Source organism: Brachyistius frenatus, unplaced genomic scaffold (genome assembly GCF_029030835.1).
Source record: "Brachyistius frenatus isolate BFR_SWC_R1_liver_20210118 unplaced genomic scaffold, ASM2903083v1 Contig_18, whole genome shotgun sequence".
In the NCBI taxonomy this organism is placed as follows: Eukaryota; Metazoa; Chordata; class Actinopteri; family Embiotocidae; genus Brachyistius; species Brachyistius frenatus.
In genome coordinates, this window is record NW_027210617.1 from 5319170 (window position 1) to 5332186 (window position 13017).

At 39.9% G+C, this 13017-nt stretch overlaps 1 protein-coding gene across 1 annotated transcript; it reads left to right on the top strand.

Moving 5' to 3' along the window:
* The first annotated feature begins 3307 nt into the window (after window positions 1-3307).
* On the top strand, window positions 3308-12150 carry lpxn (leupaxin). The gene is made up of 9 exons (XM_069695072.1): window positions 3308-3384; window positions 4329-4414; window positions 4523-4590; window positions 5180-5276; window positions 5601-5858; window positions 5982-6155; window positions 6735-6816; window positions 6901-7049; window positions 9862-12150. The coding sequence occupies exons 1-9, from the start codon at window positions 3372-3374 to the stop codon at window positions 10126-10128; spliced, it is 1194 nt and encodes a 397-aa protein (XP_069551173.1). The 5' UTR covers window positions 3308-3371; the 3' UTR covers window positions 10129-12150.
* The last annotated feature ends 867 nt before the right edge of the window (window positions 12151-13017 follow it).

Below are 13017 nucleotides of genomic sequence, written 5' to 3' on the forward strand. Positions count from 1 at the left end.
CAATTTAAGCCACTTTGAAATTTCACAACAATGCATTTCAAACTTGATTTTATGTGTTTATAGCTAGGTCGACTTCGGTCTAGTTCGCTGGTGAACTTTTTGTCTTTATTTGTCACCGAAGTTCGGATTGTTCACTGACCGCTGAGTTGCTCTTTAGCCTCTATTAATACGTTTTTGGTTCACCTTAATTATGGCATGCTCTTCCATGACCTATAGCCTACAGGTTGTGAGTAGTGGATTATGTGCGTTTCTATGAAGATATTTTTGTCTTTATTATGCCAGCAAAAAAACCTGTTTTGAGAGCAACTTTTTCACTGCAATCAAAAATCAAGTTTGTAAGTAAAAAAAATATATGAACTGAGAATAACATGATTTGCATCAAAAACATCTTTGCTCTCACAGTTGTTAGTTTTTGTCACAGAATGAATAATTTAACTTATGAAAATAGACTTTTTGGCTGCGAATCCAAAAACGTTGTAAAGCAAAAACCTTTGCCAGTTAAGTTGGATGTAGTGGGTGGGACAGACGGGTGTTTTTCTATTGGTGGTTTGACATAAGAGCCACACAACATGTCTGCACACTGCATAACAGCAGAGGACTGTGTTACATAGAGTTCTGCTTACGTTATATTGCTCTTTTCAATTGAAATGCTTTATAAATATGACAGCAAACTTTCACTTTGGTTATATTTCACATTGTTCATGCTGAAAGGGATGTTAGCAGCATATGGTGGTACGCTGCTTGTATTTACAGTGGGCATGCACTGTGTCCCAAGGTTGAGGTTAACGACGTAAACAAGTGGTGCAGAACCTTTCAGCGACAGGATGTTTCAGACACCAATTTAGGACATCAACCCATAAGCACAGTTATGTCTTTGCAACATATTTGTGATGTAATCAAATTATAACAGGAAGATTCTGTATGCTCATTGCCCCAAAAGTCCCAGAGACACCACTGCCATCTCTTTAAAAGACTTATACAAGATCTTTCTGCGACCTTTATTTATACATGCAGTTCTTTCAGGATTTGGAGGACTTCTTGTGGTGATTATTGCGATCAAAAATGTTTGACTTTGCAGCGAGTTTTCTCCAAAATTGCGATGTATTTTGTTGAGTTTTTTTTCTCAGTTTGTTTTGTCCCGTTCTAGTGAAACTTCAAGAATGCTTTGAGGGATTTTGTTCAAACTTGGCAAAAACATTACATTTACTTGATACTAAGTGAATTTGTCGAATTATGTGACCCCAAATCGACACATACACATGAACATGATATCTCAGGAATGCCAGAATGGAATTTCTTCAAAGGCTGCACAATCCTTCACTTGGCCAAAGGCATGAAATTATTAGAGTTTGGTGGTCAAAGGTCAAATTTCAAGGTCACTGTTACCTCCTGTGTCCCTCATCTGTCTGTCCCCTTCTTGTCAACGCAATATTTGACTTTGTTCAAATTTGGAAAAAACATTCCCTTAGTACCACTGATGAACTGATACGATTTTGGTGGTCAAAGTGACCCGAGGTCACAGTGATTTTGACCTCTGACCACCAAACTCTAACTCTGAAAAAAAATCCATCTAGGTGTTCCTGAGACATGAGGCTTTTGTCCCCAATCCAATCAGCTCATCCTTTTTATCAAATTCAAACAAATTCCCTGAGTTGTTCTTGAGATATCACGTTCATGAGGACTTGATGGACGGTCGGACGTACAGATTTCCTTCATATCATGGAAACACAAACACCAACTGGTCTTTGAGAGAGAAAGAGAAGCTGCTATTGTTAACTTATTGTTGCCTGTATCTGATTAAAATGTAGGAAATACATGGGAAATGTCCCCCCCCCCCCTCTTGATTATGCCTACTTCTGTAAATATTTAAGTGGATTTATTTGAGTTGTTTTGCTGTAAACTTGGCCTACTGAAGAGGAGACAGGTTCTCATGCACCAATAAGAAAAATACTTTTACTTTAAAGGTTTTAATTAATACAATATATTATATTTTTCAGGAGTAGACCAGTGGTTCCAACACTTTGTTTTTATTTAAAAAAATAAAACTGTGTGTATGAGTTCTTACTTCCCCAAAAAACTTGCCAGATGGTTTCATTTCAATGACACTTTTACATTACACTTAAAAAAAAAAAGGCGAGAACAGTTCTGGGAAAGAATTCAGATTTGATTATCTGGGCTTTGGTCTTTCTTCTTACCTGCTCTATTAATCATCTCATGAACCCAACGTTTTTACTAGTGACCCTTAGGAAGGGGCCTGCGCCAAGGGTTGGGAACCCCTGGACTACCAAACAGATGTAGTTGAAATCAGCTCCACCGCGACCTCCAATTTAAATGCTGCTTAAAGCCTTGCTGCATCATTTTCATCTGTCTTAAGATAGATAGAGAGACAGGAGAGGAGGGGGACAAGCAACCGTCCAGGCCATGAGCCACTGCCCCTGGCTAAGGTGTTGTGAAGTCTGATGGCTGTGTGTGAAAAAGCTTTCAGTCCTGCCGCAGCGAGACTGCTGGAACTGCCCATCTGCCATGCCAGGATGATTTGTAGAGGTTGGCTGGTATTGTCCATTATAGCCAGGACCCTGCTTCGTTTAATAACAATGTCAAAAAGTTTCGCAAACACAAATCTTTGCTGCATTTAATGATGTCAGACAGTCCAGCTCATGAAGATTAAAGATGGTACCATTAAGACATTTTTCTCCGCTCTGGGTAAAACCGTCTGCAAGCCTTTCAGACGTGTAAACAAGATTGGCCTTGTTTAGGTTAATTGTAGCTGTCATCTTGAAAGAAAAAAACAATTCTGGGGGTTCTTCTTTTCTTTCAAGATGAATGCAATAAGGAGCCCAAGCAGGAGGTTTTATGTATGTGGGGGCACATTTCCCTGTACTTGTCTCTGCAGGACGGATAGCAGTGCAGAAGGAAGTCACCTTCCTGTGGGGAGAAAGTACGACACAAACATATGTACTGTCTTACAAATATTTACCATCTAAATAGAGATAATTGTTATAAAACGGAATATTTTTAATATTTTGTTTTATATATATATATATATATACATAATATGTGCACATATCATCTAAATAAAAACACAATCAACATTTCATACATTTAACAACTGAGCACAAAAGTCAGCTGCTATCTCTCTTGGTATCTCACGTACTCTCTTTGTAAACTCTCCCTGTTGCAATTTTCCTCTTCACCAGGAAGCAGCGAACTCTCTTAATAACAACTGCAAACGTAAAAAACGAAAAGAAACTGTTCTCAGAGGAAGTGACAATTTCGATCAGATGATGAGTTAGGTCGGTTACTTCAGAAACTAACCGGCTGCAAAAAAAACACTCACGCTCAAGTAGGTTTTATTCAGAGCATGAAGCAACATGGATGAGCTCGGTAAGACAACTGTCTGTCATGATTTACATTGTTAATTATCCTCAAACTGATCAGTGGTGCAATTACCAACTGATTTTGAAAATATAAGTGAAATAAGGAATTGCGATTGTTAAATCAGACCACAGTGCCTTTTGTGTTCTGTGACATTTTTACAGTACAGTAAAAGTACAGTACTCATTGTAAGTAATTGACTTGCTACTGTTTTAAAACTTTTCTTTTAGTTTGTAGTGTATTTTTAATTGTGTTGTTTATCATTTATAATCTATTATGTTACATTTTGCCCACAACTCTCTTTAAACTCTGAGTTTAAGACAAAAAGTCTTCAAACTCAACAGATGATCAGGTTAAAATGAAGAAGAAAATAAAACTGAATTGTATAAAAGAAAAGACTTTATCAACCATCTATATATCAGTACAATTTTTGTCTGGAAATAAATACAATTCGTTTTAATTTGTTTAAATTAAGAAATATGAAGATGCTGATCGGATTTGCAAAAACATTGATTGAAGCTGAACATTTTGTCTTTTCTTTTGACAGTCATGCTGTCTACTTTTTCATAAAATACTTATTAGTATCTCTTGTGGTTTCCTGTAAATGTGTGTGTTTACACTGTGTGGAAGAGAAATTAGGGTTTGCTGCGATATTTGTTACAAATATTCTTGTGACATTATAACAAGTTTCACTTCTGTAGCATGTCATACAATCATTTCCTGAGGAAGCTGTTTTGTGTAATGCAAATTGAGTTCACCAGCACCTTGAAATATGCTTCAAAGTGCACTCAGTCTCACCTCACAGGAAATAGTTCACTTTGCAAAAACTATGCACAAACTGTTAACAATAAACATCCAGGAAGAACAATCAATAAGACAAAATGTGTGTATTGGTTGTGTGAACTGTATGCATGCACGACTGCATCAGATTTATGATCTGTATCCTTCCACAGATATGCTGTTAGAGGAGCTGGCCCTCAATTCCACAAGTTCAGACAGTGTCCATGAGAACAGGAGCAGCGACACAGCTGATGGAGTGGTGAAGAAAAAAACACAAAAATAACAAACTTATTCTGGACCATAATTTTCTTCTTTATCGCCTATTTTGTAATCCTTAGTCACAGAAATGTTCGGGTTGTGTTCGCAGGTGTCAGGTGCAGTTCATGATGGACTTCCCAAAAAAGGACAAAGCTCACTCGGCACAAACGTCTACAGGTAAAGCACAAGCTTGAGGCCCCCGCTGACCTCGTTTCACATTGTCAGTGTGTAATCTGTGTAGAGGAAACAGGAAATGTGTTGAACATGATTTTGAGTTATGCTATTTCCTTATAAAGTAGCTTAATGTACACAAAGACCTTCAGAATTGCAAATAGTAGAATAATAAAAGAAGTACTAGATGTAGACAGTTATAAAACTACAGTGGTTCTCAGTTTCTGCAGTACATACACACAAAAGGGAGTACTTCTTCCAACAGTTCTTAAACTGCGAAAAAGTTCAAAAGCGCCTAATGTCAGAGTTTAAGCATCACCTTTGACAAACGTTTCATGGCCTTAGATTTCTTTGATCTGTGTGCAGCAGGTTTTCTTAATGTTAGAAATGATAAAGCTTATAATTTACTATGCTAAAACACCATAAAGGATCCTGGGTTATGTTCACAAACACAAGTCTAGTTAGGCAAGAGTTTAAATATCCCCATTAAATTAATTAATGCAGTAGAGCTGGGATGGTCAGTGTTGTTGGAGCTTAATTTTATCATTTGAAATATCATGCTCTAATATATAACTTGTCTCTTTTTGGGATGTAGCGATCTGCCAGCTCCTGTGGCAGCTTCCCCAAACTCCCCCTCACCCACTCTGGAGCTGGACTCCATCTTGGAGGATCTGATGAGTCTTGGACAAGGGGTCAGTACAGTGTGTCAGCGAGTGCCAAAAGGGTTGAAAATCACTCACTCACTTAGGATTAACAATCTCATTGAAAGTACTGATTCTCTGTGTTAAAAAAACAATTCATAGGAAATACTGATAATCATGGGAGGAGAGAACAGTATACTGTAAAGAGATGGTTCAAATATAAAGTAACCAGGTTCACCAACAGAGGGCAGCATTGTACTAATGTCAACACTACATGGCCTCAAGTAATACAATTTTGGAGCATTGTTAAGCATTGCCTTTAAAAAAAACATTGATCAAATATATAGCTAAACGCTTATTTAAATCTTCATTCAGGATCCAGTTCCTTCAACAACCCCACCACCACTGACACAAAAACAGTCTGTGAAAAGGAAAACAGAAGGTGGACAACAGGAGAACAAGGGGGGCAGCAGCAGCCCTGCAGGTTCAGGTGCAAAGGCCTCGACCCAGAGAAAGAAAACAGATACTATAGATGACCTGCTTGGAGGACTGAGCTCTGACTTGGAGAAGATTGGTGTGCGCACAACGGCGAAGGGCCACTGTGCTTCCTGCGACAAATGCATCGTGGGAAAGGTAGAACTTAGACCTGCAAGACACAAAGGAGAAAGACTGGCACCAAATAATGGATATTTAGAAAAAAGATTAAACTGATTAAAACATCTTGTTCCCTCTTTCACTCATGTTTTCTTTGTGCAGATGATCACAGCACTGGGTCAAGTCTGGCACCCTGAACACTTTGTGTGTGTGGCGTGTAAGACGGAGCTGAGCACCACGGGCTTCTTTGAGAGAGACGGACGGCCGTACTGTGACAAGGACTACCATCAGCTCTTCTCTCCACGCTGTGCTTATTGCAAGGGGCCCGTCATACAGGTGAGAAGACCATTTCTTAGCATAGAAAGACAAGGCAAAAATTAAAAAGTAGGCGTTAAAACTTTCTCAACATAAAGTTTCAAATTTGAAAAAAATTGTTGTTAAATTAGAAAATGTTTGTTGTATCCTTGTAAGTGGAAAATATTTGGCAAATACACAAAATACCAATTCGGAATTGTGATACTTAAATGCCCCACTAGATCAAATTCAGCCACCCCTTTGTCTTCTGATTATAATTTTTTCTGTCATATATTACAGCCATTTATCCACACAATAATCTTTTAAAAATTGTATGATGACATACAGTAGGATGTAGTTAATTTTTCTTGACTTATCCCACATGTCATCTTAATAAATACAACACAAAACCATGTTGGGGTTGCGCAGACTGGGCTTCCAGCATGCTGCAAACCAAAGCCATTAATCAGAAACTAATAGAACTTCTATGATTAACATTATGTGGTTCACAATCCACATTTTTGTGTTTCCTGACATGTGAACATGTGAGATGATACAAACCTTACTCATCCTCAAAGGAAGTTAAATCATGATGTAGTATTTTTGTGGCTTGTTCACCAGAACATCCTGACAGCCCTGGACCAGACCTGGCACCCAGAGCACTTCTTCTGCACACACTGCGGAGGCCTGTTTGGGCCAGAAGGTGCGATGCTTGTGCATTTACTTCTCTCTAATGGACACCATACCGTCAGCACACACTTCACTGTATCTTCTACTTACCCTACAGGTTTCCTGGAGAAGGACGGGAAACCTTATTGTTGCAAGGACTTCTACCACCTCTTTGCTCCCAAGTGCTCGGGCTGTGGGGAGGCAGTAAGGGAGAACTACCTGAATGCAGCCAATGGCACCTGGCATCCAGAGTGCTTCGTCTGCGCAGTGAGCCTCCTACCTCAGACCACACACACGGCTCTGGCTCCCACACACAAGCCTGAGATTAAATGAGAAAGATACCCACACATTTGCTTTATTTGCAACATTTTGACCACAAGGCTGATGAAAACCGTATGCCTGATGAATACGCTGTGGTTGACATGATGCAGATAAATCAAGGAAACCATATTCCTCAGTGTGGGTATCTTTTACATTTACTTCAAACCTACTTCTGTGTGCAGCATCTGGTCAAAAACGATTCAGTGTGCAGCTGTACTTCTGCTTTACTCAGCTATGAGCAATTGTCAAATAGAAAATGCTCTCAGAGACGTTTCAACATTAAGTAGAAACTGCAACTTTAGCATTTTTTTTGTAACTCTTGCACCTACAAAAATATGCACATGACCAACCAGGGCATAAAACACATGAAATACATTGTCCTCAATACCTGTCATTCAAACTTATAATTAACAGCATCATATAAAACATGGAATACATCCAATACTGTATGATTATTTAAGTCAATCATTACTCACAAGCAGCTACTTATCATTAGAGCAGAACCGAAACATTGTTTTATGCAGAGCTTTCATTATCAGCAAGGTCAGTTTGACATGCCCCCTAAAAGCCTAAATCTAATTCAGGAGAACAGGAGGTCAAACACTCCATAAAGAGGACGAAGTGGATGCTCAGAAGTGGCCGAGACTTTTTAATCAACTTACTGCCCAAAAACTAAATCTGCCAGTTCATACAATTTAGAACCTTTGATCTTTCTCCCCACTTTTACTGAGTTATTCAGCAGCTTGCTCTTGTCCACAGTAGAGAGATTTCCATACCATGAGTCATTAGCATCCTACAAACCCCAAATGAGCCGAGGCTCCTCTGGAAGCCCGGCTGGTAATGAGGTTGTTGCAGTGTTATTCTCATCACAAGCTGGCTGATTATTATCATTAGAGAAATGTCCACTCACTCAACAGTTTGTTTTGATTGCAGTCAGTATGAAATGTTCTAAAATGATCAAACACATCTATTGTTTTGGTTTGTTTTTAAAGACATAGCTGCCTCCGTCACTGAACAAAACTGGCCTTTTGTTTTCCAGTGGACATTTTGACTCGTTGGATGCAGGTGTTACTACTGTAATTAATGGATTATTCCATTCAGGTGCTCCAAGGCTCTGGAGTCGTGCATGCTGGCTCACTGTCACGGCTTACTGGCACATAATAAATGGAACAGAGTCATTGGTCATGTTAAGAGTTACACCTGGGCTTTTACTGCCACAGTATGACAAGTCAAAGTGTCTGCCAAGGGAAATTCAGGACCATATGCAGCGTCACTGCTGTGTATTTAGTTTCCATTTATGTCCTAACAGTTATTAATGGATTGTTAACAGAAACACAGCTGTAAGGCTCTTATAACTGTTTGTGAAAGGTCTATGGCATGTGATTTTGCAGCACTGTCACTTCATTAGTAAGATATAGTTTCAATAGTTGACCATTTTGCAGGCGTACAAATATCTTTGAGTTTCATTCATTTCAGCAAATTATTACATTACAGAGATTTGAAGTTTATGGTGAATTTAATGTCACACTTGAGCAGGCAGAAGGACCCATATGCATGAGTCAGACACAAGGATTTAAGAAACAAACAAAGTCCAGGCCACAGGGAGACAAAAACGAGAGGAAAGGCAGAGTCCAAAACATGGACTGTGTTCCTAATTGCATACTTTTTCTTTTTACTTTTAGTACGTACTGCAGCTATCCTTACAAAGTATGTACTGTTGCATGCAGCATGCATACAATTGGGACATTCTAATTCATCCTAAAAATGCCCCTTGAACTTTGATCCTCTTCCCCTATCTGTCACAATCCGTAGCGTCACCCAAATGTCACATTTGAAGTAAAAGGGAAAAAAATGCGATTTAGAACCACTACACTTCCTTTTATTGCCTCTTTTTCTTCTTCTTCCTTTTTCAAACTGCAACAGGGTGGAGCATTAACGGCATCAACTTTCTCAGCAGCTCAGTCAGTTTAACGTATCTTCTGCTGCACAGACGATTGTGAGTCAGAACAGCCAGAGAAGCATGCTGGTCTGCATACTGCAAAATACAACCGGATGTAGTAGGACATCTTGGTACTTTGTGGCATACTACATTTCACAGATATGTATGAGGTCATACTCAATCTTTTTCTGACATACTAGATAGTATGATTTTATAAGTATTAGAACGCACAGATAATGACTTTGACCAACAGGAAAGCAGGGGCTGATGAGGAGTATCAGTACTGGTTTGGGTGATTGACAAGAGGCTACAGATGAGGCTGATTATAGAACTGAGAGCAGGTGAGGTGGAAGTGGCAGGAAGGAGACCAAGGCAAGGAGATAGAGGCAGGATGAGACACAGAACTGAGGACCTCTGGTGGGCAGAGGAAGCGACACAGGGATTGACAAGGAGAAAGAAAGAGACACACATGGAACCACAGATAGGCAGAGGGAGTGGCAACAAGTGGAAAGCTAAAATTCATTCTATTTAATGTATGATTGTGATCATGGACTATTTTATGTAATTTGAAATTTTGTATCCCCGTAGGTTTTTAGAAAATTATCAGTATAATGTTAACTAAACATTATGCAGTGTTAATGGCTTACAAGAAGAAATCTGTTGGTGTGGTCCTTTAAAAGCAGACATTCTTATCCAGATATATAAGATTTACCTCCTTCCTCAATGACACCCTGTCTCACCCATTTTCTCTGCCTCTTTTTATCCTCCCTATTTTCCTCCACTACTCTCAACATCTTCCTCTTGTGTTTTTCTACCCAGGACTGCCTGAAGCCCTTCGCCGACAGCTGTTTCATGGAGCTGGATGGTCGACCCCTCTGCTCACTGCACTTTCACTCCAGGCAGGGCACTCTGTGCGGCAGCTGTGGCGAGCCCATCACCGGCCGCTGCATCTCTGCTCTGGATCACAAGTTTCACCCCGAGCACTTTGTGTGTGCCTTCTGTCTGCGGCAGCTCAGCCACGGCATCTTCAAAGAGCAGAAGGGGAAGGCGTACTGCTCGGCTTGCTATAACAAACTCTTTGTGTGAGACCGGCAGTACACAGGAAAAAGAATGAATAATGCAACAGAAACCATTAAAATGCTGCATCCCTCTCATTATGGAGGCAACTGTACAACTCTTACATTGCAATGTATTATACTGTAGTATATATACTTACATTGGTACAGATTCTGTATATCTCTGTACATTGGCATTTCAAGTGATGGGTTGTGTAGAAATATCCATGGGAAATAGTAACATTGCAACATAATTAATGACAAGCCTGTAGAACACAAGGAAAATACATTGAGCATATGTGAACTTTGGAGGCTTCTAAAAGGTGTGTTCCTGACACTTAGTCTATACTTTATGGGATTTCATACATCATGATCACATAAAATCTATGAATGGAGAAAGAAAAACAGAAGTGCTGTTATAATCCATGGTTCCCATTAAACTATCCTCCGTTTGCCGTAAGACTTGGCAGAGCGGAGATACTGTCTGGCAGGGTGGAGAAGTTTGTCCAGGGGTTTGTCTATGTGGCCTGATAGCTTATATTGGCAGTGACTGGCATGGAATCAGCATGCCAACCTGAGTTTCCTCTTACTTCAACTGACCACTTGGCCCCTGGCATGCACTGGGTTCAGACAACCTCTTCACTCTCCACACAGGTTCCTTTATAGCTGCCTATGGAAGATTAATGAAGGCGGTGAGGTTAACAAAGGTGGTTTCAGAAGGAGCACCCTCACATCACTGCACCTCTCCAGAAAATCACTTTGACTGTTGAGGGATGAATGAACCACAAAGTGTTTCAAAGCTTCAGAGGGAAAAAAAAAAAAGAAGAAGTATTTTGGTGATGTACCCGGTGTATTCAGGCTCATTTTTGGGTTGGCTGACATTTCTTAGATCACTGAAAACTAATAATGTGAATGATATGTGAAGTGGTGACATTTACAGCACAGGTAGATTATGCTGTCGTTCTAATAGAGGAAAAGTTGTATTCATATAAATTAGATTTTACTGTCACTTCGGCAGAATTAAATCATAACTAAACTCAACCAGAAACTTCCAAAATGCACCAAATCTTTTTAAATTCAATTCACAATAACTTCTTCATAGTGTCCATGTTTCCTTTTTACTCGTCTTATTTTGCAGGATGATAGTTTTGAAATGCTTTTTCAGCAACAAACTTTCAAATATATGTCTTCTGCATTAAACAAACCACAAAGGACAGTGACAATTAGTAAATTATTCCATGAAGTTGCAATCTGTGTAGTTGTTTTCCAAACAGTTGTGTTAATATAAATAACTAGAAGGTAGGACATAAAAAAAAAAAAAAAAAAAAAAAAAAAAAAATCTGGTTAAATGAAGCTGATTGAGGGATAGTGGTTATCAGTACATTGTGTAACTTACCTAAAGTAATGTAAAGTACTACAAATAACACAGTAATGAAATAATACGTTAACCAAATCTTGCGTACATTTTCTCCACATTTACCTGCGTAAATGGTGAGTCCAGTATTCTTGCCGATGTCAAATTGTGCCTTATCTTATCTGCGAGTATCTTATCTTCAGATGAACACTGCCTACTTTTTGTCGGCCCTCTAGGCACCTTCCTACAGTTTGTCTTGAGCAAGCCACTCGGGCTTGCTGCGTGAAGTAAGTGTGTGAGTGGAAACAGAGGTGGGCATTAATCATGCTGTCATCACTGTCAGACCAGGACTCTGAAGGCCTCTGCAGAACACGGACCATGCATCATGGAAGAAGTGTGAACGTATCGTGTTCGGTCAAAATCATATCCAAGATCGTTAAGTGTTTAATGAGCTAAGAGACTTGTGCCCAGATTTCTCCGGAGCTCAAAGGCTTACTGTAATTTCAAATGTTCGACACACCAGAGAGATTTGCATGTTGTGTTATAAGATACAAGAGGAAGTGTATTTTCCAGCGTGAGTCATCCATAAAACATCAACTTGGATCCGATGTGGGACCTTGGCATTTAACACGACTGTAAAATTTCATATCGTCACATGATATATTCATTTAAGTATAAAACATTTTTCGGTCTGGGTGATGCGCTGTCACAACTGATTGCTATTGTGAGCAATTTTACAGCTGCCAAAACTGTCTTTTAAGTGACAAGACTTTTTTTTTAATGCCGTCTTTACTACAAATGGCCTCACAGAGCTATAAACTTGAGATTGGCTTAAATTTAGATAAGCGAAAAACCCACGTGAACATTGTTCCTAGCTTTCCAGTGAATTTATTGAGATATAGAAAGTCAAAAAAAGTCTCAAATAGAAAAGCAGAAAACAAAAATATGATGCGGTCTGGCCCTCGCAGAAAATAAAATATGTGTTATCTGAGTGAACAGGGAGGAAAAGTGCTCTCTGGCACGTAGTAAAAACGAGAAAACATGAAATGTGAGCGGGGGTCTTTTTAAAAGGGTGCTGAATAAAGGGCAGTCTGTGGAAGGCAGAGGGAGAGTGTAACTCAGGTGACATTTACAGCAGTGAAACAGAGTACGAACGGTCTGGGAGCGCACTGGGCCATGAGATGGCAGCTAGAGCTCGATGAGGGACGCAGAGGGAGTGAGGAGTATATTGGGACATAATGGATACTGGTGCTGAGGGATGCAGGGTGAGGGAGGCAGGGGTTGAGGAGGGGAGTTGTAAGAGTTTCCCTTGTGTGACACTGAAACCCAACACTTACCTCCTCTCCTGTAAAATGGCTGTGTCCGCTGGGCCACCCCTGATGGGGATGGTGAGGCGGCCTGTCCAGACCGATACAGCCCCACAGTGGGTCACACCCGGCTCGCCCTGCCGTGCCTAGTAAACCCGGAGGTCCACATCAGCTTTGAACCTATAACTGTCAAATAGGTCTTTGGTGCATTAATCAGTTCATTTATTTGTAGACACAGCCATGGAAACACCAAGCCATC